The sequence below is a fragment of the Tenrec ecaudatus genome, chromosome 2 (genome assembly GCF_050624435.1).
Source record: "Tenrec ecaudatus isolate mTenEca1 chromosome 2, mTenEca1.hap1, whole genome shotgun sequence".
NCBI lineage: Eukaryota > Metazoa > Chordata > Mammalia > Afrosoricida > Tenrecidae > Tenrec > Tenrec ecaudatus.
In genome coordinates, this window is record NC_134531.1 from 171,830,842 (window position 1) to 171,855,542 (window position 24,701).

Below are 24,701 nucleotides of genomic sequence, written 5' to 3' on the forward strand. Positions count from 1 at the left end.
CCTTGATCCTATTCGGTTGTGGAGGCTGGTCCCCCACAGGAATAGAAATACCATATGACCCAACAACTATGTGTTGGTTCATACCATACCGAAAAAACAAACACAGCACAAGCAAATATATGTGCACCCATGTGCATGTCAGCACTATTCAAAATAGCAAGATGGAAACAATCTAAATGCCCATCGGTGGGTGAATGGATAAGCTGTGGTCCTTTACAATATGGAGTCTTTTGCATCATTAGAGAATAATGGTAAAACTTTGAAGCACTTCCTGGCATGGGTGGATTTGGTGGGCAGCACACTGAGTGAATGGGCGACATCATAATAGAGCAAAGAGGAAAGTTGTCATAGGTTTATCTTGCCTGAAGCCACAATCCAGTCATGCTCAGGGCAGCAGCAGTCCAGAGATAATGGGAAGCACTGTGTAAACCTGCTGCTTAAGCCCCGGGGAAAGTGCTGAAAAGCAAGGCTGCCACGTTCAGGACTCGGGTGCACCTGACCCCCGTCATGGTGACTTCAATCACCTTTGATGCAGGTGAAAGCTGGATCCGGACTGAGGTAGACTGAAGAAGAGTCGATGCATTTGAACTATGGTGTTGGCAAAGAATCTTGAAGCGCGATGGGCTCCCCCCAAACACACAGATCTTTCTTGGAAGGACAACCAGAATGCTCCTCGGAGGCAAGGATGGCAAGACGTCGCCTCACGTATCTTGGCCATGTTCTCAGGAGAGACCAGTCCCCGGGAGGGACATCAGGCTTGGTCCAGGAGAGCAGCAGTGAGCGAGAGGAAAGCCCCCAACAAGATGGACTGACAGTGGCTACAGCAGCAGGCTCAAACGGAAGGACAATCGAGAGGATGGAGCAAGGCTGGGCAGTGTTTTGTTCGGCTGTACACAGGGTCACTGTTGAGCCAGAACTGACTTGACTGCACCTAACAACATGCTGAGTGACATCAATCAATCACCAATGGACACACACTGTATGAGCCACTGACTTAGGGGGAAAAAATCAAGAAAAAGTTTTCATACAAAAAGCAATAGCTTTTGATGGCTACCAGGAGTGGGAGGGCCAGGGGGCGGAGAGGGAGCAGTAGGCTGGTGGGTGGACAGGTGTTAAGTTTGGGAGGAGGGGAAGACTGTACCGCAAGGGGTTGCTGAGGGGGAAGAGGAAGGGGAAGTAAGGTGAGCCACTGAGGGGTTGCTAAGGTGCTCGAGTTGCCGACTGCAAACAGGGCTGGATGCGAGCCCCTACCTAATTCACAATAAAACGTTCTAAGATTTAGTCTCAGCAGCCCTGTACAGTCTCCCAGTTGGAATCTATTTGTGTTGTTTTTGCTAGTCAGTTCCAACTCAGTCAATGCCTGTGGACTTGGTCTAAGTTTGCAATAAAGCTTCAAGAAAAAAGAATGACCCAACCTAAAACATTCATAGTGTTGGGGGGGAACACCCTGTTCTAGGTCACAGCTGACACCTCCACGAGAACCCTGTTTTCTCGAGGTGCCATCGTGTTGGGGCCGACACACTGCGACCAGTGCGGCGCCATGCTCACTGTGGTCCCTCTGCCTGAGCCACTTTCGGCCACTGTGTGGTCCCCTTGTGGAGGGCCCTCTGCTAGGAATTCCCTGTCCTGTTTGCTTTTCCAAATCGACTTACTCTTTAGGGCCGTTCAAATGTGAGTCCTTCACTGCTTCCTTGGTCAGGCAGAGGGCTCTCCCCCTTGTCTCGGTTTGCCCAAATCCCCCCATGCCCCTTCCCATGGGAACTCTACTCTCCTGCCCTGGGTACCAGACCTGCTGATGGTGTGGGCGCATCCAGCAAGAGCCTGTCCCGATGGCGCAGGCGCAGGCCCAGGCACTGAACGCCGTGGCCCTTAATGAGCAGCATCTCCTTGCCGGCCTCTCCCCTCCACCCTCTGCATCCTGAAGGCATGGGCCACCTTCTCTAGGGACTGGTCTCTCCTGACACGTCCAAAATATGTAACATGAAGTCTCACTCTCCTCGCCTTTAAGTACTTCTTCCAAGACGGATGCTTGCCCTTTCAGCAGCCCCTGGAACTGGTCCATGTTCTTCTCCAGCACTCAATCCAAACTCATCAACTCTCTTCGGGCGTCCTTGTCCAATGCCCAGCTTTCACATGCGCACGAGGCAACGGTGCAGGTCAACTGCACTCAGGCCTCAAAGTACCCTCTGGCTTTTCAACACTCTGCAGAGGTCTGTGCAGCTGACTGACCCATGCAACACGTCTCTTGATCTCATGTCGTCCCTCTTTCCCCTTGAACATAAAGTACCGGTGCCTGTGAGTGGAGCACATTTGACAACAGTGAACTTGTGTTGGACCGTATTGCCACTGAATTTTCATGAGTGCGGTGACCATGGCCACTGAACGGGTAGAAAGCTGGCACCTCCGAGAGGGTGGCTCCACTGCCCTCCTGGCAGAGCTGGAATGCCAACCTAGGGTGTGCGTCCCAGAGGCTGAGGACCAATCAGAGAGCAGGAGGTGCTCCAGCAGAGGCACTCCTGCAGCCGGGCCTCCTCCACCTCCTCTCCGCTGGGCTGATGTGGGAGAGGGAAAGAAACTTAGACACCCGAGAGAAGGGCAGGTACGGAAACCAGAGACACAGAGAGCAGGTGATGGGTTTATTAGGGGCGCCTTTCTCTGCAGGCCGGGGGTGCCTCAGCAGCCCCCAGCCCCAAACAGATACAACAACTAGGAATCCAAACCTGCCGCGCATAAATAGTTGGAGGTCGGCAAAGGAAAAGAGGTGAGCGAAAAACAAACTCGCGCTTTCCTGTGTTCGTCTGACACCACTGTCGTCGCCTGCACACAGGCTTCCTCCCTCCTCAGTCCGTTTCCACGGCGCCAGAGGCAGAAGGGACCCGTGACACCCTCGGATCCAGCTGAGCAGTGCGTGGTCACCTTCCTGGCCACCCCCTGCTATGGTCTCCAGGACTGACAAACTGGGCGCAAAAGCCAAGATACGATTCTCTTAAAAAAAAAAGACCAAAAAATTGTCCTTTGCACCCCCTAGTTATGACAGATGAACAGTGTGACTCCCCAACCACCCAAAAGAACAGACAAAGCCCAGGCTGCCGTCAGGATAAAAACATATTGCACATGGTTAACAAGCATCTTCCTGAGAACCTCGCACGACAGACACCCCAACTCTGGCTTTCCACCCAGCCAATCTGCGCTATCGATGGCTGTGTTCCCCACCTCACCACCCCCAACATTCCACCATTACACTGCACGCTCGAGATGGAGCTGGAGATGGAGGCTGGGTCCAGCTCCACGGACTGTGCGAGGGGAGGGGAGGATGGGTTGTTTTAAACCACTGTGTGCTTTTCAACCTTCCTCCTCGGGGTGCTTATCGAAGTTCCAGGACTGGGGCAGGCAGTGTGGCAATGAGAAGATTGTTTTTTTCTCCTAAGGGATTTTCAAGTATCATCAAGTCCCTGATACAGTATGTAAACAAGGTGTCGTACGGAACTAACAGCTAGGTCACTTCGGGAAGCAGCAGCACGTGAAATATCTAGAAGGCTGAGTAAAGTTTTAGGTCCAACAAAGTGTTTGTCCTCTGTGCCTGGCAGGGTTCACACACACACACACACACACACACACACACACACACACACACACTCTCTCTCTCTCTCTCTCTCTCTCTCTCTCTGAAGGAAGCCAGGGAGAGCACCAAATTGGAAATTTTACACACACACACACCCACACACACACACACACACACACACACACACACACCACCACCACCACCACCACCACCACCCCCTTTGCAGGAAGTCAGGGAGAGAGCACCAAACTGGACATTTTACACACACACACACACACACACACACACACTGCCTCTGTAGGAAACACACACTCTGCAGGATACACACACACCTTTGTAGGACACACACGCACACCCACACACTCTCTGCAGTACACACACACACCCTCTGCAGGACACACACACCCTCTGCAGGACACACGCACGCACACACACACACTCTGTAGGAAACACACACACACACACTGTGCAGGACACACACGCACACACTCTGCAGGACACACACACACACACACTGTCGGACACACACACACACTCTATAGGAAACACACACACACTGTGCAGGACACACATGCACACACTCTCTGCAGGACACACACGCACACACTCTCTGCAGGACACACACGCACACACATACCCCACCACCCCCTTTGCAGGAAGCCAGGGAGCAAGCACCAAATTGGACCTTCTCCAAGGATCCTGAGACCACGCGGGGCTGCCGCTCCCTGGTCAGGGTGATACAGTTGCCACCGGCAAAGTCTGAAGAGCTTTCAGACACTAACAACTGGGCATGCTCGGGGCATGTGGCTGGCATCCAGTTCCCCGAGTCCTGGCCTCTTGCCAGGTCTTTCGTGATTAACTGGGCCCCGTGCTTGAAGGGACAGCCACCAGGCCGTCTGCAGTGTGACCCCCCAGTGCGTCAGAGGCGTGTGGCTCAGGTGAGATCCGGCACGGAAGCCTTCTCTCGGCATGAGCTGTGTTTGGAAAGGGCGCAAACCCTGCGTGTTCAAGCTCCAGGAGCCCCCGAGGGGAAGGCTGGTTGTGGCCTCACTCCGCTGACTCCCCTCTCCGGGCTCCCCTTCTTCTGCTGGCGCTTCAAGTCCTCCCGGGCGGCCCCCGTGGCCTCTATCTGTCAAAACAACCCGTGGGAAACATGTGGCTCCCACTGAAGTAGCTGCCCCCGTAGGTGGAGGCCAGGCAGTGCCTGGGCTCGGCTGTGATGGCCATCTGCATGCTGAGGGACGCTGGCAGGGGCACGGGACACACGTCCAAGGGCTGGAGGGCAGAGTAAGGCATGTGCAGGGATGAGCTCGTGCCCCCCGAGAGCAGGTTCCCTGGGCGGGGGGCCCGCAGCGAGTCCCGGTAGGGCAAGCACAGGTCTTGCACAGGGGGCTGGCACGGGGCCAGGAGCGCCGGTGGCTGGCTGAGGGTGGAGTAGGCGGTGGGCGGCTGGAAGAGCACCTGGCTGGCGGCCGGAGGCGTGCCAGGGACCATGGCCAAGGCCTGGCTCTTGACTGCGACAGCGTCCTTCAAAACATTGTCGTACGTTCTGGAGAAAAAAGACCCAGGGAGAGTTGGAGGTAAGCGGGAGCAGGCCTCACGGGTGCCCGGCCACGCAGCTGTGCCGGGTACCCACCCTCCTCCCCAGCTGCCCACCCTCCTCCCCAGCTGCCCACCAACAAAACTCTCTGGTCACTCCTGAGTGAGTGAGCTCAGACCCCAGGCAGCCCTCCCCCAGGACCTCCCGTTGTCCATCTGAAGGACGAGCAGGGTGGGGATCTTTTTTGTTTTCCCTCCCCTATCTACCAGTTTCCTTCAACGTTTTCTGGGAAGAATAAAACCCGAGGGTCTGCAGGAAAGGGTCTGCAGCTACTTCAGGAGCTGCAGCCGCAGCAGCGAGGCGGGGGCAGCAGCGAGGCGAGGGCAGCACACGGCCTGGGAAAGGCCCGGTGCAGGCATGTGCTCTGACTCTGGGCGTCCACCACAAACGAGGTTTACACAAATGTGTTTGATACACTTGATGTTCTAAGAGCCCCCAATAAAACGATGTATTAATAATTTTAAAATACCAGGGAAGTAGTAAGGGGGTAAAACTTCAAACATTGTTTGTTGTGTGCTCAACATTTAAAACCAAAGCTGTTAAATTGGTGTATGTTTTGCTGTGTATTTTCCTGATAACAAAATAAATAAATTTGGAAACGGGAAATAAATAGATGACATAAATAAACAAGATTTAGGGCACAGGGACCACATTGCAGTGGGCTGGGATCCAGCTTCCAGGACATGGCTTCCCTTGCTGGGTGGAAAAGGGACGGAGCACAGCCTGCACGGAGACTGTGCTGTGGCCAGCTCTGAGACAAGGAACCCACCGTGCGAGGCCCGTGCTGCTCGTACCATGATGCTGGCACACGGACCCAACAGCCCCAGCCTTGAGAACAGAGAACCTCCAGCCACGGCATTCAGTGAGGACTGAGAAGTCCTCAGTGCCAGCGAACATCACACGCCTCACCAAAGAGAAGCCGTTTCCGCCGTCACTGTAAAACTCACTGCCGAGTCAATGGCAACTCACAGCGACCCGAGAGGGCAGGGGACAACCGCCTCCGGTGAGTTTCCAAGATTATAACTGTTCACCGGAGCAGAGAGCCCTGTCTTTCTCCTGAGGAGCGTCTGGTGGTTTCAAACTGCTGACCTCACCTCTCGGATCGCAGGCCAACGTGTAACCACTATGCCACCAGGTGAGTTAGTGAATAGTTTGCCTAGTATGGGCCAGGAATGATGTCATAAATGTCCAGATGGTCCTTGGCAGACAAAAGGTTCCTCAGCCCTGCTTTAGAAGGACATGCACACAGTCCCTCTTGTCCCCGGCTCCTTCCCACTAACAACTCAAGCCAGAGGCTTCCCCAGATAGGAGGGAGCCAGCTCTTTGATGGAGTCACCATGGCCCATTCGGTTCCCAGCCCTCAGCAAACCATCCAAGACCAGAGGTGGGTCTCAAGAGCAAGGCGAGGCGGCAGCACACGGGAGGCACTCACACGAGCAGGATCTCGATGCAGACACTGAGCTGCTCCGGCGAGTAGTGAGCGACCCTCTGCAGGTCTCGGGTCCAGTAGGGAGAGAGCTGCAGGCAGATCCGAGAGGCCCCGACACAGGCGGCAGCGACCACAGACGGCTGGAACTTGTAGAAAACATGGTCTGGAAGAGAGGCGCAGCGCTCATAAGACAAGATGCTGCCCCTCAGGTTTCAGGCCCCCTCCTGCCTGCGTCCACAGCAGGGCTGCGAACAAACTTCGAGGACCAAGGCTGTTCATAGCTAGCATACCTACCTACCTATCTACTTTATCAGCTATGAGTCTGGGCCCTGATGGCATACAGGTTAGGCAATGGGCTGCCCACTGTTAAGGCCAGCAGTTCAAAGCCACCATCTGCTCCTCGGGAGAAAGAAGAGGTTTTCTATTCCTGTAAAGAGTTACAGTCTTGGAAACCCACAGGGGCCATTCCACCCTGTCCTATAAGGTTGCTACGAGTAGGCAACTCAATGGCAGTGAGTTGCATGTCTAGACAGGTATAAATCTGCAGTGGTGTGGAATTCCATCTTGAATAGTAAACTTCACGGTCCTTAACTAAGGGCTACTCCCTGCTCCCTTTTACTTAAAAAGAGAGATGGCCTCTCTCGACTTTGGAAGTTCCCAAATCAAGTCTATGTTTAGTCTTCTTTGAGCTGAAAACACCGAGGACGCCATCATCTGACTTTCCTCAGCTCGGGTACAGGGCAGGATCTTTAGACTTCCCAGGTTCCCACAACCCGAGATTTCTGATTTCAGCCACAAGCAGTGACTTTGCAGAGCACGGTCAGCAGTGGCCAGGGGCTTGCTGATGGGAATACATGGAGCCACAAACCACCTGTCTTCTCCTAGGTTGTTGTGGGCAAACAACATGGTCATTCGGACTTCAGATCTTAGTCTGACTAAAGGTCCCGGGGAAGAAGCCCTGGGCTGCTAATCTCAAAGGTTAGCAGGTCAAAACCACCAGCCACTCTGAGGAATAAAGACAGGCCTCTCTATGCCAGAAAAGAGCTAAGGTCTTGGAAGCCCACAGGGGCAGCTCCACCCTGTTCTCTGGGGCCACTAGGCATCCAAATCGGCTTAATGGCAGCGAGTCTGACATTTCGAAAGGTCCCAGGTGGCACAAACAGTGTGCTAACCACAAGGTCGTTGCCTCAAACTCACCCAGCAGCTCCGCAGCGAGAAGCCCCGGAAAACTGCTTCTATAAATAGTACAGCCAACCCCACCCCGCCGAGCGGTTCTACTCTAGCACCCGGGCACCACAGGTCAGAATCGGCTGCAGGGCTGGGTGGGGGCTGGTTGGAAAGGTGAGCATTCTGAGCAGGTTTCAGCGAAACTTCCCAGGACAGACTAGGGAGAGAGGTCTGGTGATCTACTTCCAAAGCAGCAGCCATACAAAGGTCGGATGCAGGGCAGCTCGCAGGGTGGCACAGGGCCAGAGTGTTTCCGTCCACTGTGCGTGAGGCCCAGTGAGCTGGGCTTACTTGACAACAGCTGAACCAGCAGAGGCTACTCCCCACCGGGAACAGGCCCTGGCCTGGCCCACGGCCCCGCACTGCCAGTAGTTGAATCTGACGCGCCGTGCAGAGGGTACCTCGCCCTTCACCTGTGGATCAGCTGGCTGGTGGGTTCGAATGGCTGACCATGCAGTTAGCAGTCCAACACCTAACCCACGGCATGCGTGGAAACCCCCAAACATGCCTAGTTATCAGTGCACAGTCACGCTGTCCTGCGTCACTCATGAGTTTCAATGGCTTCGACGCTTTAAAGGCCCTCAATCAGGCAGTGTCCTACTGGTTAGAGCACTCTCCAGGAGCCAGACCCTGGAGTATCGACTCTTAGCAATAGTCTTGGGGGACTTCCTTCAGCTCTTGGCATAGACTTCCCCAATTGTAAGAGGATGATTGCGGAAAAGGCCTTCACGTGGGTGTGAGGTGTGGAAGAGCATGTGCGGGCTCTTAAATCCATGTGTGCTTTAGGGCTGCTGAGAGTTGGGGTTGACGTGATGGCAGTGTGCTTGGAGCTCTTCTGTTTGTTTTCCAGTCATGGTGATTGCTCCTGAGTGTTTTCGTTGGTGTTGAGGCATTAAAAGAAGGCACTATCATTCAGTTGATTGACTCAGAGTGGCCTATCAGAGTAGAACTGCCCTTTCGGGTTTCTATGAAAGACTCGGCAGCCTCGTTTCTCTACTAAGCAGTGACTGGTGAGTTGAACAGCTGACCTGGCCGTTGGCAGTCCAACGCGAACCCCCTATATCCCACCAGGGCTCTTGGTGGGGCACTGAGAAGCGACAGATTCCTGACTGGTAGTTGCCGGGTGGTGTAAACCAGTAATGTGTCCATGGCTGCTGACCAAGAGACAGCGGTTTGATCCCACCAAGGACCCTTGGAAGAAAGGCCTGGCGAAAACAAGGCACTGAAAAGCCCATGGGACCCAGTTCTCCTCAGACCTGCACAAGTTCGGCATGAGTCAGACTCGGTTTACTGGCAGCTGGTTGGGGTTTACCTAATAATTCAAATTTCAAAACACTGGGGGGAGTGGGTGTCGGGTATGAGTCCCCAGTGATTTTTTGGCTAAAGTGGATGTAACATCACCCTCTCTTGTGTCCGACCTGTCTGGTGGGCAGTTCGTAGGGCATGACCGACCTGTGCATCTGTGCTGTTTAGATCACTTGTACTGTGCCAGGTAGCAGCGCAGGGCGTTAGAGGCTGCCCCTCTCTTGGTAGGGCACCGGCTGCCTGTGTACTATGCTGTGGGGTGACATCAGCTGGGCTCCGACTCACAGCAACGCCGTGTGCAAGAGAACAGAGCACTGCCCATTCCTGTGCCACCTCCTCACAACCGCTATGCTGTAGCCTCTGCGCCATGTCTCCTTCAGACCTTCCTCTGTATGACCGACCTACGTTACCAGGAGCTCCGGTGGCATCGTCGGGTAGGCACTGGGCTTTCAACCACAAGGCAGGCGCTAGAAACCCACAAGCGGCCCTGTGGGAGGAAGAGGAGGCTGTCTGCTGCATGAGATTTAGCCTTGGGAATCCTGTAAGGAGTCACCGTGAGTTGGAGTGGACTCAACGGCAGTGGGACTACCTTACCGTGATGTCCTGCTCCAGGGCCTAGACCGTCATGGTAACAAGCATAAGCTCCCGTGTCTGTTTGAAAGGTTACTGGTAAAACACATTGCAGAGTCATAGTGGCGCTGTGAGCTAAGTGCGAGGTCATCAGTTCAAACCCACCAGTTGCTCTCTATGATAAAGATGAGGACGGCTGCTCCTGTACACATTATCTTCTAGGAAGCCCTTGATTGGGTCTCTGTGAGTGGGGCTCAACTTGAAAGCGGCAAGCTGGGTCTGGGTTGGTAACATGCCAGCCAACTAGCCACCACTCCCTTGTTCACTCCCGTTCTCTGCCTACAGCCTAGTGTACCAATGGGGTGGGTGGGCATGCCTCACAACACCCTGATCCTGCCCCTGTGGTGGGCACAGGGTACACCTTGCCTCTCTGCTGCCCTCACCTTGCAGGGTGACCTCTAGGAAGTAGTGAGCATATTCCTTGAGGCACTCTTTGGTCTTGCGTTGGCAGGTGCTGGGCCAGCTGTGGCAGTGGTGGTCCTTCTGGCTGACGGAGGCCAAGAGGTAGTAGTCCAGGAAGTGGGCAGGCGTGGGCAGGCAGAGGTTCCAGCCAAAGGCTTCCAGCAGCAGCAGCTCGGTGCTCAGCAGCTCCTTCTTGGTGAGCGTGACATTCTGGCTGCTCAGGATCCGAGTGCTGTTTATCTGCTCCAACTTGGGTACGTGGTCTTCCCTGTCCTCGAACTTACCTGTGGGAGAAGCACAAACACTTGGTTCCGACCTTCACCAGAAAGCCAAAGGCCCCCACGAGGAGCCCTGAGGCTGTGGTGGTTATAGGTTAGGCTGCTAACCACAAGGTCAGCAGTTCGAAATCATCAACCAGCTCCTTGGGAGAAAGTCGAGGCTTCCACTGCTGTAGAATTACAGTGCTGGACACCCACGGGCACAGTTCTACCCTGTGCTGTAGGGTCACCATGAATCAGCACCTACTCAATGGCAGTGAGTTTTAAAGGCCACCGTACCTGGATGGGTGCTGGTGGAAGGGACGGAGAAGAGAAAGGCCGAAGGGAGTATGAGCAAAAGCATACACTCTGGCTCTCTCAGACGCGGGCTCAAATCCCTGTACCACTGCTTTCTCCTGTGTGACCACACGCAGGTGTCCCCAGCTCTGTGGGCCTAAGCCCCTCATCTGCAAACGGGACAGTAATGGCACTTACATACCAGACCTGTTTTGTTAGAATCAATGAGAAAACATGCACTTCATGCTCAGCCAGCACCTGCATCACAGATGGTGCTCAGTTAATTTCAGCTACAGGCTGGGGAAAATAAGGTGGGTCCCTCCTTGCCAGACTTCCAATGACCTACCCTCCAGGCCACTGTCAAAGACCTGGCCGATCTGACCCCGTCCCTCCTGATGTGTACATGCCCTTCCGTGGCGGCCCTGATCCTCAGTATGAAGTTTGAGCTCTGTAAATGGGAGCTTACTGTGCGTTGCCTCACAAACAGCCTTCTTTGGAGGTGAGGGGAGAAGTCGGGGAGAAAGAGAAGCAAGCCCACCAGGCTACATTCTAGCCAGACGCCACTGTGGCCAGCTGGCTTTTCATCCTTCCGTGGAACTCTGAGCAGCCATGGCGAACAGGAGCCCACCTAGGGCCAAAGCCCGAGGAACCTACCTATGTCTCCCTGGAGCTCACCTCCCAGTGTGGCCAGGTGCCCACTGCCATCCACCCCACAGCCGAAAACGCTGTGCCAATGGGATGCTGCCTCTGGCAGAGTGAGTCAGTCTTAGGTACATGGAGGGTCAAGGCCCCAGGCCTGCAGGGTGGGCTGATGCTGCTGGGCACCTCACGACCCCCAAATCTCCTCTCCACATGGGAAGCTGCCCCACACCTGTGGACTGGAAGGCTCGTGGGCGTCTGAAGACAGTGTGCTCTCCTTGCCTCCAAGCCTCGGTCTCTGAAGGCCTGCCCATCTGTACCAGTCTTCCCCAACCTCTCTTTACTCAGCCCACCCCACTAGTCTCAGCCTCGGGCAGCCTTCTCTGATCAGACGGCCCCAAGGTACCTGACTTCCATGTGAGACTACGAACCCTGGCCGTGGCCTGGGCAGCTTGACCCTCGAAGCCCAACCTTACCAGGTGGAGCGCAGCCAGGGGAGGCCCAGCGGACCTCGAAGCCCGTGTCTGGGAAGGCGAGGGAACAACAGAGCACACCACACACCTGCTCGCAACGGCAGGTGCCCTCTGACCTAGTTCTCATGAGAATCTCCTGCTTTGAGGATAGACCAGGAAGTAACCTCAACAGGCTGTTCCTACAGAGGAGACAACACAGACCTAAGTAGGGCTTCAAAGTATGTCACCACCAAGAGCCACGTGGACTCTGTGACGCCATGCACAGCCGCCTCCCAGCACCTGGCAAGAGCCCACCGACAGTGTTACGGATTCAACTGTGACCCCCAACCCAAGTTGTGTGTTATTTTGTCTTTTTTTCCAAGTTATGTGTTACAAATGTTAGTGCTTGCTTACTTGTATCGTAATCTGATGTGGAGGCAGAGGTCTCTGTCTGTCAATGAGAACAGAGCAGTGTGGGGTGTGCCCGTAAGCCAGCCACGCCAGAGGTATGGAAGAGCTGATCAGTCACAGAAGCTAAAGGAACCCCATGGAGATCACTGCCGGGAACCCAGGGACATTCCTTCCCGCAGCGCCGCCAACGGGGAGAAAGCCTGCCCCTAGCGCTGGACTTCTAGCTTCCTGTGAAAGACCATGTTTGTCTGCCGCACCAGGGACACTTCTGCTCTAGCTGCACTGTGGGTGGAACAGCGCCAAGTGGAGCTCTGGCCTGTGACAGGTGGGGGCCACCCGGTGAACGGCAGAGGAGATGGACAACACCCTGAAGCTGGAGAGGATGCCCACCGTGCCAACCACTGACACACCACACACCACACGCCAGCTCCTCTCAGCCCCGCCTGGCATCGCCTCGAAGGACACCGTCCTTGTTCAGAGCAGATACAGAATTCAGGCAGACAATGTCAAGGTTGCCCAGGGGAAGAGCCTCACGCTGGAAGCCCCGGGGATGGCGGGTGGGAGATGCCAGGTTGCCTTTCTGGTGGCTTGCACTCTCCCGCCACCTCTGCTGCCCTCTGAGTTCGGGCCCATCCTCACAGAACTCCCACCCACCCCTCCCCTCGCCCACCTTAGCACGCGTCATTCTGGGCACAGTTCACAGGTCACAGACGATGTCATCAAGGTTCTTCCACACTTGCTTAGTATCTGTGGTTGGCCCTTGACACCAAATCCCAGGAGGCCTGGAACTAGTCTCGCCCCTCCCCTGCTGGGCCCGGGTCCCAGCACTGTGCCTGGCCCACAGCGCCAAACCAGTCCTCGTCCACTTGTTTCCAGCTCGTGGGGATGCCATGTGCTCCAGAGAGCTTCCCAAGACTCACTTGGCGGGGCAGAGTGGCAGGCTTTTCTTCAAGGTGCTCTCAGGTAGCCTTGAACCGCCAGCCTTTCCATTAGCAGCGACGCACATCACCCGCGTGTGCCACTCAGGGAGTCCGCGTCCCCAGCTGATGTCTAGCAAGCATTCACTGAAGGAGCGCATGGTCCTCTCTGGGGAGTGGAGTTTAGGCCACTTGAATGCTTCTCTGAGGACAGGCATGCCCTAGCTTTTCTTCAGTTCTTATGATTGTGCAATTTGAAAGGGAAAAGGCGAAGTAGGTAGGCAATATGTATCTAGCTGTAAAGCTGCTCAAGGTTTCTCGGAGCCCTGTGCTGAACTGCGCCGACCTTGTTGGCAGGCCCTCAATAGATGCAGCGCTGCTTCCTCCCCGGGAGAAGGGGAAAGGTTACAGGCTGAGAGAACAGCATTGTGCTGGGGTGGCACTGAGACCCTCGGAGCCATCACTGAGAGCCGGCAACCACAGATTAGTTCTCCTCCCTCCACCGGGGGCTTCTCAGGCCACTCCGACCCCTGCCCCCTCCCCAAATACCAGGCCAAAGGAGGTTCATTCTCAAAAGGGCCAAGGATTCCTGGGAGTCCCTGGGTGGTGTGCAAACAGGTAAGCCCTCAACCACTAGCCGGAATGTTCCAACGCTCCCAGGGGTACCTCTGAAGCAAAGCCTGGCTCTATTCTGCAGCCAAGCGGTGGCTGAAGAGTGGGAGCGGGCTCTACAGCAACGGACCTCTGGCAGGAACAGCTCAGAAAGCCGTCTGGCAGCAGCTTCTGAAAGAACCCCTAGAAAGCCCACACTGCCCTGACTGTGGGCGCGCAGGCACCAATCCCGGAGTCCAGTGCTAGTACGCCTTTAATACAGCGTTTCACCTGGCTTCAGTGACTTGTCTGAGGGCATTCTACCCCACCGCCGCCTCTACCGATGATGCCTTCCTGAAGAGTTATATTGGAGTTGAAAAACAGATTTTACAAAAGACAGAGCGTCTGGGGTCTTAAAGGTAAACAAGCGGCCATCTAACTCAGAAGCAACAAAGCCCACATGAAAGAAGCACACCAGCCTGTGCGATCATAAGGCGTCAAAGGGATTAGGTATCAGGCATCAAAGAACAAAAAATCATATCATTGTAAGTGAGGGGAAGTGCAGAGTGGAGACCCAAAGCCCATCTGTAGGCAACTGTACATCCCCTTACAGAGGGTCGCAGGGAAGAGATAAGCCAGCCAGGGTGCAGGGTATCAGTGACGAAACATACAACTTTCTTCCAGTTCTTAAATGCTTCCTCCCCCTCCCACGATCATGATCCCAATTCTACCTTGCAAGTCTGGCTGGACCAGAGGATGTACACTGGTACAGATAGAAACTGGAAACACAGGGAATCCAGGACAGATGACCCCCTCAGGACGAGTGGTTAGAGTGGCAATACCAAGAGGGTAGAGAGAGGGTGGAGAGGGGGAATCGATTACAAGGATCTACATATAACCTCCTCCCTGGGAGATGGATAACAGAAAAGTGAGTGAAGGGAGACATCGGGCAGTGTAAGATATAACAAAATAATAATAACTTATAAATTATCAAGGGTTCAGGAGGGAGGGGGAAGCAGGGAGGGAGGGGAAAAGTGAGGAGCTGATACCAAGGGCTCAGGTAGAAAGCAAATGTTTTGAGAATGATGAGGAAAACAAATGTGCTTGACACAGTGGATATATGTATGGACTGTGATAAGAGTTGTAAGAGCCCCCAATAAAATGATTTTAAAAACCATTAAAAAAAAGAGAGAGACAAAGTTACTCTCAAGCAAGGATGGCCACCTCTGATGCTTTCAAAAGTCTTTCTTCTACGAATGAGAACGTGTGTCCTCAGTGGGGCCCTGGGGCTGCTGGTGGGTAAGAGCGGCAGGGGCCTGAGGAACAAGGAACTAGCCCAGGTCCTCCCCATCTCACCGACCCTCCACTTTCCCCACACCATGTCTCTCTCCAGGGACTGGTCCTTCAAGATCGCATCTTCAAAGCTGGTGAGATAAAGTCTTGCCATCCTTGTTTCTAAGGAGCATTCAGGCTGTACTTCATCTACGACAGATGGATCTGTCTTCCTGGCAGTCCACGTCTATTTGGTATTCTTCACCAACGGCATAAGTACATCCATTCTTCACTTTTCCTTCTCACTGTGACAGTTACATAATCGGTCGACTTTTGAAGGGCTGGAGTTTAGCTTATTAGGTCACTGACCTCATTTGGAAGCCAAAGGAGATAAATAGCTCACTGGAGGGCAGACACACTCTCTGCTTCATATTCCTGATGATAAGACACATGGAGCTACACTAGAGCCTGGAACTGGAGGAGCCATGTGGAGACCCATGCCAGTGCTGAGATGCTTACACGGCCACTGGCTGCACAAGTGCTTCCAACCCGTGGCCTGTGATCTTCCTGCATTCAGCTTCACTGCGTGCGTTTCGTGAGTCTGAAGAGGAATTTATAGATTGGTATTGCACATACGGGCTGGGATGTTTTCTCAATATTCAGTTGCTCTTGTATTTAAAGCTCTTTCTTATGAGTGTCTATGGATTTGCTTCTCTAGTCTACCCAGACTAACACTGTTCAGCTTTGCCATCCATAGGAGGTCAATGAAAACATCATGGCGAGGCCCAGGTGGCCCTCAGTCCTCAATAAGTCTGTATACACTGGCCTGTTCTAGAGATTTCATTTGAGTGTGCTGACAGTTTGTGTCTGACTTACCCCACTCAGCAACGTTTGGTGGTTGGTGCGCATGGTGGCATGTATCAGGGCTGTTTCCCTTGTAGCGAGTGCTATCGCAGTGTGTTACATGTAAACCACATTCTGTGGATCCACTCATGTGCGGATGGGTGTGTAGGGGTTTCCACCGTCTAGCCATCGGGCTCTTCATAAGCCCCTCGAGCTGGCTCCCACTCATGGGGCCTTTGGGCCTAACAACAAAATGTCGGCCCCTCCCGTGTCACTGTCCCCACTGTGGCCCCACTGGCCCTCCGTGGCCCCGACTATCCTCCTCCAGAGATGGGTCTCTCCCGATGGCATGCTCAAGGTCAGCGAGTCAACAAGGCTCTCCTCTCCCGTGACCCACTGGGGTCTCCGTGGCTCACTTTTGAAAGTAGACGGCAAGACTGTTCTTCCTAGGTTGCCTTTAGCCAGGACGCGCTGCTGAGACCCGTCCATCGTGGGTAATCTTGCTGGTATTTAAATTACAAGTGGCAGAGCTTCTGGCGTCACAGAAACAAACGAGTCACCACAGTCTATATGACAAGCGGACAGACAGATGATGAATGATTCAGGGCTGACCCCAGTCACAGAGGCAACAGCAGGTTAGCCTATGGATGGGAAGGGATGGGATGGGATATGACGTGGGGGAGAGAAAGAGTGCAGGGCAGAGCAAGCTGACAGTCCAGCCACCATGCAGTGCTTCCCTTGTCTGCAGCGAGGACCTGTGAGGAGCCTGAGAGAAGGGAGGGCGGTGGCGCCCACTTCTCTCCTGTCCTTCAAGGTCTGCTACTCTTGCTGCTTCCAATCTCTGGCACCTCTGATGACCCTGCAGGCAGGCACCGCCCCAGATCACCAGCATGCACCCACCCCAGGCTCCCCAAGGAAACAAAAGAAGCCTGCTTCCAGTTCCTCCTCCTTCCCCTCCAAAAAGCCAGGCTGCTTTGCTGGGGCAGCACCGCCAGTCTCTGGCAGTCTGCCCACTGCTGTGGGGCCTACCGCCATCTACCGCGACCCTACAGGACAGAGCAGAACTGCTCTGTACATCTCCATGGGAGCAGATGGCCTCATCGTTGAACCTCTGACCTTGGGGTCATCAGCCGGACACTTAACCCACTGCACTACCAGGGTTCTTTCTGGCAGAGAGTGGTCCCCAATAAATACTGAAGGCAGGCAGGCAGGAAGGAGCGGCAGCAAGCACAATTCCAACAGATGGAATGAACTGCAGGGTCCCACGCTGGTAACAGAAACTAGAGCTGAGACTAGGGGTGGTTTGTGTCCTCCTGGGGGGTCACAGGTGACATAGAGTTGGTCACACCTGGCTCCCCTGCTCTGGCTTCACACAGTGATGGCTTCACACAGTGGCCACTCCGGCAAATGCCCGGCTCCTCCACGGCCCTCTTTACAAGGGAGCCCGAGTGTCTTCCCAACGCTGTCCGGGGTGGTCTGGAAGCTGTGGGCTGCAGGGAAGGGGTTTGCTCCAGAGCAAAGGCTCTGACGACACTGCTTTGCAGATGCTCATGTCTGACCCCTCAGGGGCAGCAGAAGAGCACAGAGCCCATCCTCCAGGCTGACAGGGTCAAACACAAGGCTCCCCTGGATCCTGTCCAAACCTCTGCAGGGCCATTTGTAGGCCACTGGATATCCCCTTACAGAAGGGTCTCGGGGAGGAGACAAGCCAATCAGGGTGCGATACAGCAACAATGAAAAATACAACTTTCCTCTAGTTCCTAAATGCCTCCCCCCCGCCCCCTTATCATGATCCCAATTCTACCTTGCAAGTCTGGCTAGACCAGAGGATGTACACTGGTGCAGATAGGAGCTGGAGGCACAGGGAATCCAGGGCGGATGATCCCTTCAGGACCAGTGGTGTGAGTGGTTATACTGGGAGGGGAGAGGGAGGGTGGGTTGGAAAGGGGGAATGTAAAAATGTGCTTTACACAATTGATGTATGTATGAATTTTGATAAGAGTTGTATGAACCCCTAATAAAATGATTAAAAATTCACTAAGGAAGCAGACAGACTTTCGGCCTCCACTTAAGAACCGTTTGTTCTAATAATGTGGCACTGTATGATACTCACCTTCCCGACAGGATTGCTGAAGACAAAATGGTTGCATAAGCAAATGTGGTGAAGAAAGGTCACGATGCCTGGATATTAAAAAATATAGCGTCTGGGGTCTTAAAGGCTTGTAGTCAAACAAGCGGCCATTGAGCAGAGAAGCAACAAATCCCACATGGAAGAAGCACACCAGTCTGTGTGATCCTGAGCTGTCTACAGGAATAGGTATCAGATGTTCAAAAACAAGCAACCAAATCAATGTGAAGGGGCGGGCCAAGTGGAGACCCAAAATCCACCTGTAAGACAACTGGGGCGGATGAGGAATTCAGGCTGCAGTATATCACTGATAAAATTTGTAATGATTGTCTGGTTCTTTAATATTTCCTCCCCTTGCTATTTTACCTCACTAATACTGTTAGACCTCTGTATGTTCAGGTGTGTAAGTAAGATCATTTGAGGCAGGAATGCCAGGATGGGTGATCCCACAGAAACAGCAAGGGAGCATGATTCCCGGAGGATACAGGAAGATGGGGGTGGGCGGGGTGGCTGATAGTCACGATGACTGTATAGTTCCACTTGAGAGGAGAGAATAGCAGAATTGAAGGTGTATATATATGTATATGTATATATATATACATATATAAAACAAGGGTTCATGGGGGCAAGGGTGGGGAAGGGAGGGGAGAATGGGGAGCTGATATCAAAGAGTTCAAGAAGAAGGAAAATGTTTTGAAACTGATGGTAGCAATTGTACAATTATGCTTGAACTACTTGAACTATGGAATGTTACGACATCTGTAAGAGTTCCCAATAAATTGATGAATTCCAAAAAAAAAAAGGCTGTTGTGTAGTGGCTGAGGCCAGGACTCACGACTGAAGGCCTGGGCTCCCCTCCTAGCCACACCGCTTCTTAGAAAGGCATCTTCCCTTCTGGACCTCAGTGTTGTCCTCCAATCTTGGGGAAAACACAACACTGCTTACCAGCTTGTTTTGAGAATTAAATGAGTAAACCCACAGGACAAAGCGCAGTGCCCTGCCTGGCATACCCATGTTAACAGAGCAACTCTGCCACCACGGAGGCTGGAGTGTGGCTGCTCCCCCAACATTCTGGTTAAAAGAGGGCAAGTCCAGTGAGATTCCAAGGGATATTTGCTTTCGTCTGTTTTTTCCCCCTTTAATTTTATGTAAGGAACAAACAACACCTTCTCACCGACAAAAAAAGAAACCTGGCAACGAAACAAAACAAAATTCAAAATCTTACAGAGGCAAAATTCTATTGATGGGAACTTAGAAATCAGAAGTGGCCGAGTCACTGTCAGAAAATGTCAGAGAAGGTTCCAGAATGTGTGCCTGTCCCGCCCACAGACATCCCGGTATGAAACTGCTCCGCAAGTGCCCACATGCCTGGAGGTGTCAGACTTTCTAAAAGAGCCTCAGGAGCTCCAACAAGTCAGCGACAAAGAAGAGACATTTCCTGTCTAGACGCCAAAATGCTTGCAATTGAAACTGAGACTTGGGAGGTGGGGAGGCAACACAGGCCGACTCCTGGAAGGAATCTTGAAAACGCCGACAAAACAAAAATAGTTTCCAATTTCCCCACCCAGCAAACGTCCACACTTGCCTGTAACGGCAGGTGCTCTCCGTTTCCAACGTAAATGCAGCACTAGTCAGCGAAGGCGGAGCAATCCGGGTCCCTCCTCAGTCCTCAGATCGGAGGGACATTTCCAAGCCAAGAGTGGTGAGAGCAACGACCCTAGAGACAGTCCCCTCCCTCCCCAGCACGCCTCGGCATGGGAAGGAACGCCCAGGAGGACTTCAGCACCAACAGGCGGAATCAGGCAACCCTGGCTACCGCAAGGGAGCCTAAAGGGATGTAAGGCGCAGGTGTTCATGAGAGCATGCTCAAGGTTAAAATGAATAAAAAGAAAACACAAACACCCAGTTATCTGCAGTCCACCCTCAGAATGCATGGACAGCAGATCGGATGCTGGATGTCAAGGTCTTCCTAGCTATTCTCCCGCTGACAGCGGAAGCCAGGCTGCTCTAACAAACAGCAAGGACATGCTGACCCTGTGAGGGTGACAGGCTTGGTCTCCATACACGCCCAGACACCTGTTGGTCACGCCGAACCTGAAGCAGCTCCCTGAGCAGATGCCTGCAGACAAGGGCTTGATCTCCTTTGTACTCATCTGCCCTCCCAGCCCCAGGAGCCCGGGCCTGGCCAACCACAGGCATGTACAATGCATCTGCTTCCACAGGGGGTTTGTGGACAAGACCTCCTCCACCTATCATGGTCTCCCCAGCACCAGGCACAGGCCTGGCCATGCTGGGTGCCATGCAGCCTGTGGTGTGTAGAGCTGCTCCATAGGGTGTCACGGAGGTGAGCTTTCGGAAGCAGTTTGCCAGGCATGTCTTCCGTGGTGTTCTGGGGAAGGGAAGGGTGGTGGTGGGAGAGGGCTTAGATTTGCCAATGTTTCAGCTCGCAATTGAGCACTTACCCATTTGCACTACCCAGGGGCTCCTGCCTGGTTAATACCACAGCCTGAGCGCAATGCTGTTGCGTACATTCCGACACACGGCAATGCTATCGTCCAGAACAGAACTGCTCCGTAGACTTTCCAAGACTGTAAATATCTTTACAGATGCAGGCTGCCACACTGTTTCCCTCCCACAAAGCGGCTGGTGGGGGTGCGCTGCCAGGCGTTGGTCAGCAGCCAAGCGCTTTCACTATGCGCTACCAAGGGTCCTCCTCTGAAACAGCTCACTGCCCACGGCTAGCTGGTGCGGGTCCCTAGAGGACCCGGTAGGGTTAGGGAGATGCCCCTGTGAGTTTCCACACATCCTGACCACAGTGGAAAGCTTCATGGTTCTCCTGAGGAGCGGCTGGTGAGTTTGAACTGCTGACCTCGAGGTTAGCAGCCCTATGTATAAACACTAGGTTGCTAGGGCTCTGGCTGGGAATATAGTAGAGGTCAAATGAATGGCTTTTGAATGGACTTAGCTGTGGGTCCGGTGTCCCTGGCACTGCAGGTTAAAGTGCCCCTAACACGCAGAGCCAAGGGCCCCAGGCCCTGGACAACAAAGACCAGGCTCCAGCCTTAAGGTCAACTGTACAACGTGGGAGTTTCCAGCCCTGCCAGTGGCACGTGCCCGGCAGTTCACCCCAAACCCCTCCCCCGAAACAGCTCTAAGGCTGCCAGTCTTCGGGGGTTCGCACAGGAAATGGGAACTGGCCATGTCCTCAGCTCACGCTGCTGAAACACTGGGGCCTGAGACAGGATTTGCCATGCCCTCTTTCCCTGCTGCTAAAATGCCACTGGCCAGGAAAAGATGCGCCATCGATTCTGCGGCAGTTTTTCGGAAGGAGAAATAAATATTGTCCCATTAAGAGCGCATGCTGCGTGCAAGACCCAGGCTGATTTCCGAACCGTGGAGCCGTTTCTGAACGCCTCCAGGGAAGCGGGAAATCTATTTCTCCTGGCCACTCTTGCATGTGATGCACGGGGCTGTGAAATCATCTGCTGCACGGAGGCGGCCACACTTCTTTGGAGATTTGGGTTTAATCCTATAAATAAATGTCATGCTTTGTCTGAAAGATACCCCTGAAAAAGGCCACCTGGAAAACTGGCCATCCCCCTGGTGTCCCCCAGAGGCCCCTCAAACAATCCCGGTGTGGGGGTGACTGTCTCCAAACACAAAGGCAGCTCATTACCCCAGCCCATGGACCAGAAGGGATTAAGGCTGCTCTCCAGGTTCCGCAGGCTTCAGCAGGGCAGCCTCACCCCCTGCCTATGGGCCCCAAGAAGCTGCTGCTTGGAAGCAACAGTTGCCAAGTAATCCTTGAGCAGGCTAGTGGGGATGAGGAAGGGGAGGGGCAAGGGGGATTTCTTGGGAGAAAGACAGGCTTCACCTGGAATCTCCCGAGGCTCAGATGCAAGTACCAGACAGGCAATTACTGGTATCTGATCTCAGAGAGGGCGCTATTGACTGTATCTGACCTCAGAGAGGGGGCTATTGACTGTATCTGACCTAAGAGAGGGGACTATTGACTGTATCTGACCTCAGAGAGGGGGCTATTGACTGTATCTGACCTCAGAGAGGGGGCTATTGACTGTATCTGACCTCAGAGAGGGGGCTATTGACTGTATCTGACCTAATAGAGGGGGCTATTGACTGTATCTGACCTAATAGAGGGGGCTATTGACTGTATCTGACCTAAGAGAGGGGGCTATTGACTGCCGGCTTCTGGAGCCCTACCCCTAGTTGGCCGGAAAGCTCAAGGCTGGTGTGTGTAGCCGGACGGAGCAGCAGGGTGCAGAAGAGACAGACCTTACTCCTCTTTGGATGATTTGTTCTCCAAAGATGCCCCCAATTTAGTTGAATTTGAGAAGAAAAATGCTTTCCACCCTCTGGCTGTTGAGTTAAACCACTGCCAGGCAATTTATAACCCCACTCATCAGAATCTTAAATGCACACACCCTTGACCAAAAATGATCCCTTATCTAGGGGGTTATCTTGCAGAGACACACACAGGGGTGCAGAACAGAGAGAGGAGGTAAACCAGTTGCCGCCGTATTGTCTGCCGCAGTGGCGACCAAACCGAACCAAACCGAGGAACTCGGATGCTCACCGATGGACCCACTCCCTGCCAAGGAGCTGATGCCGACTCAGCCGCCCTGCACACAGAGCAGAGCTGCCCCGGGGTGTCCGCCACTGTACATCGTGACGGATTTCAATCACTGACGTCAAGGTCAGAGCCCAGTGCTGACACGCTCTACCAGCAAGGCCCCTCCATCCAGAGTGGAATCTGTACATAGGAGCTGGTGCTCCTGTCTCCACAGAGACTGCCCCCGACAGATGCTTCTTGAGTTCCTACGAAGAAAGCAAGTCGAGTCTGAGCTCACTGTGTCACTTCTACTTGTACGTCCGCACGGGGCATCGTGGAAAACACACCAGATTCTTTTTTTTCCTTCGGGAGCAGAGAGCCAGGCCTTTCTTCCTCTTTATATTGAGGTGCCTCTGAGAGGACTGGAACCATGAACCTTTGGGTTAGGAGCAGAGAGCTTGATGGCATGTGCCACCCAGAGCCCTTTTGGGCGGAGACATAATAAACGGTTCCCAGAAGTTACCTTTGGAGATCGGGGTGGACAACAGACTTCTATTTCCTTCTGAGCCTCGGTTTGCAAGGAGGCTGGTGATGCAGCACGATAATGAAGCACTTCGCTGCTAACTGAAAGGCTGGCAGTTCAAACCCAGCCAGCGGCTCGGCGGGGAGAAACCTGACCGCCTGCTCCTGTCGTGATTACAGCCTAGGAATGGCCATGGAGCCATTCTTCTCTGCCACACGGGATCGCTGTGGGTCGGAATCGATACGGCAGTACCTACTGACAACAGACTATTCAAGTAAAACACGTCGGTAGGGACACGGGCCTCTCTCCCTCTGGCAGGTGCTGTGCACACAACAGGCTCCGCTGGGTGAGGCACCATGACCTGCGCAGGCAGGCGCTCCTCCCACGGGGGTCCTCTCTCTGCAGCCTCCCCCTTCGGCCTGAGGCTGAGACCGGAGATGCCCTCCGCGCTTCTAAAAGAGCCCTTCACCTACACTTTGGAGGGCTCCCCCAAAACTGACTTCGTCTACAGACAAGTCACAAAGAAGGGGTGGTTCTCTTAGATCGCGTGCCCCCTGCTCTTCTCTGGCATGTGCACGTTAACGTTACGTAACGGTGAGCTGAGGAAGCGTGCAGGGCAAACTGGTTTCCATGCAACGATCCGGACACGTGCTGACCAGTGACAGCGATGACTGTCCCAACAATGTAACAGGACCCTCCCGCTTTCTTTCTGGATTTTCCATTTCCATTTGTCCCTTCCTATCCTTTCCCGCCTTCCAAGCTGCATCCCTGGGCAAAGCTGCCTCTTTGATCTCGTATGGGCTATGTGCCTCTCTGGTGTTACTGCTGACCTTACTGGCCTATCTCTTGTTTGGCCGAATATTGAGCCAGGGGGCTGAGTTCAGTTCTCTGTTTAGGAGGCTCTAGTCTGAGTTTATTTTATTTAAGAGTTTGAAGGCTTGGCTATGTACTTCTGAAATTCAGCCAACGGTAGGAAACCTAGTAGAAAAGCAACAAACAGAATGTAATTAAAATGAATGTTAACATGTTGTGGGAAATGTAACTGATGTTGCTGAAGACTTTGCCTAGAAATTATGAAATGGGAACCCAATTTGATGCATCAACTGAACACGCAATAAAGTTCATAAAGCGAAACAAAACAGGAAATATTGGATCACAAGAGCCCAATCCCCAATCCATAGCAGGGATGGCGGAAGACCAGCCTGCATCCACTGTGCAAGGGCTTCCCAGGAGCTGGGCCCAATTTGATTGCAGCTGAACAGGCTGGTGTTACGGCGCCTGTGTGCACGCAGGCAATTTCCCTCGCACGTGTGTGTGCAGGCTCTCATTCACTGCCATCAAGTCAATGCTGAATCACGGCGACCCTGTGGGACAGACTAGAACAACCCCTGTGGGTTCCAAGACTAACTCTGTACAAGAGTAGAAAGGATCCTCTTTTTCTTGTGGAGAGGCTGCTGAATGCGAGCTGCTGACCTTGAGGCTAGTACCTCATTATGCCCCCAGGGCTCTCAGTGTGAAAGCAGCAGGTGCCAGAGTAACTTGGCGACAGAGCGAGGAGGGCTCCTCCACGTGCCCAGTAGGGAGTGACCAAGCAGCTTTTGTTTTCCCGGCCTCCTCCTGCGACCCGGGCCCTTGCGCACTTTTTC

General features: G+C 53.6%; 1 protein-coding gene across 1 annotated transcript in view; it reads right to left on the reverse strand.

The window, feature by feature from the left end:
- Positions 1 to 3,799: 3,799 nt before the first annotated feature.
- Positions 3,800 to 24,701, reverse strand: part of CCNJL (cyclin J like) — a 57,962-nt gene continuing 37,060 nt past the window's right edge. Inside the window, exons 3-5 of the mRNA XM_075542720.1 lie at positions 10,137 to 10,439; positions 6,595 to 6,754; positions 3,800 to 5,111 (exon numbers count right to left, since the gene is read on the reverse strand). Coding sequence (XP_075398835.1) covers positions 4,688 to 5,111; positions 6,595 to 6,754; positions 10,137 to 10,439 — 887 coding nt within the window. The 3' untranslated portion in view covers positions 3,800 to 4,687. The remainder of the gene's footprint in view (positions 5,112 to 6,594; positions 6,755 to 10,136; positions 10,440 to 24,701) is intronic.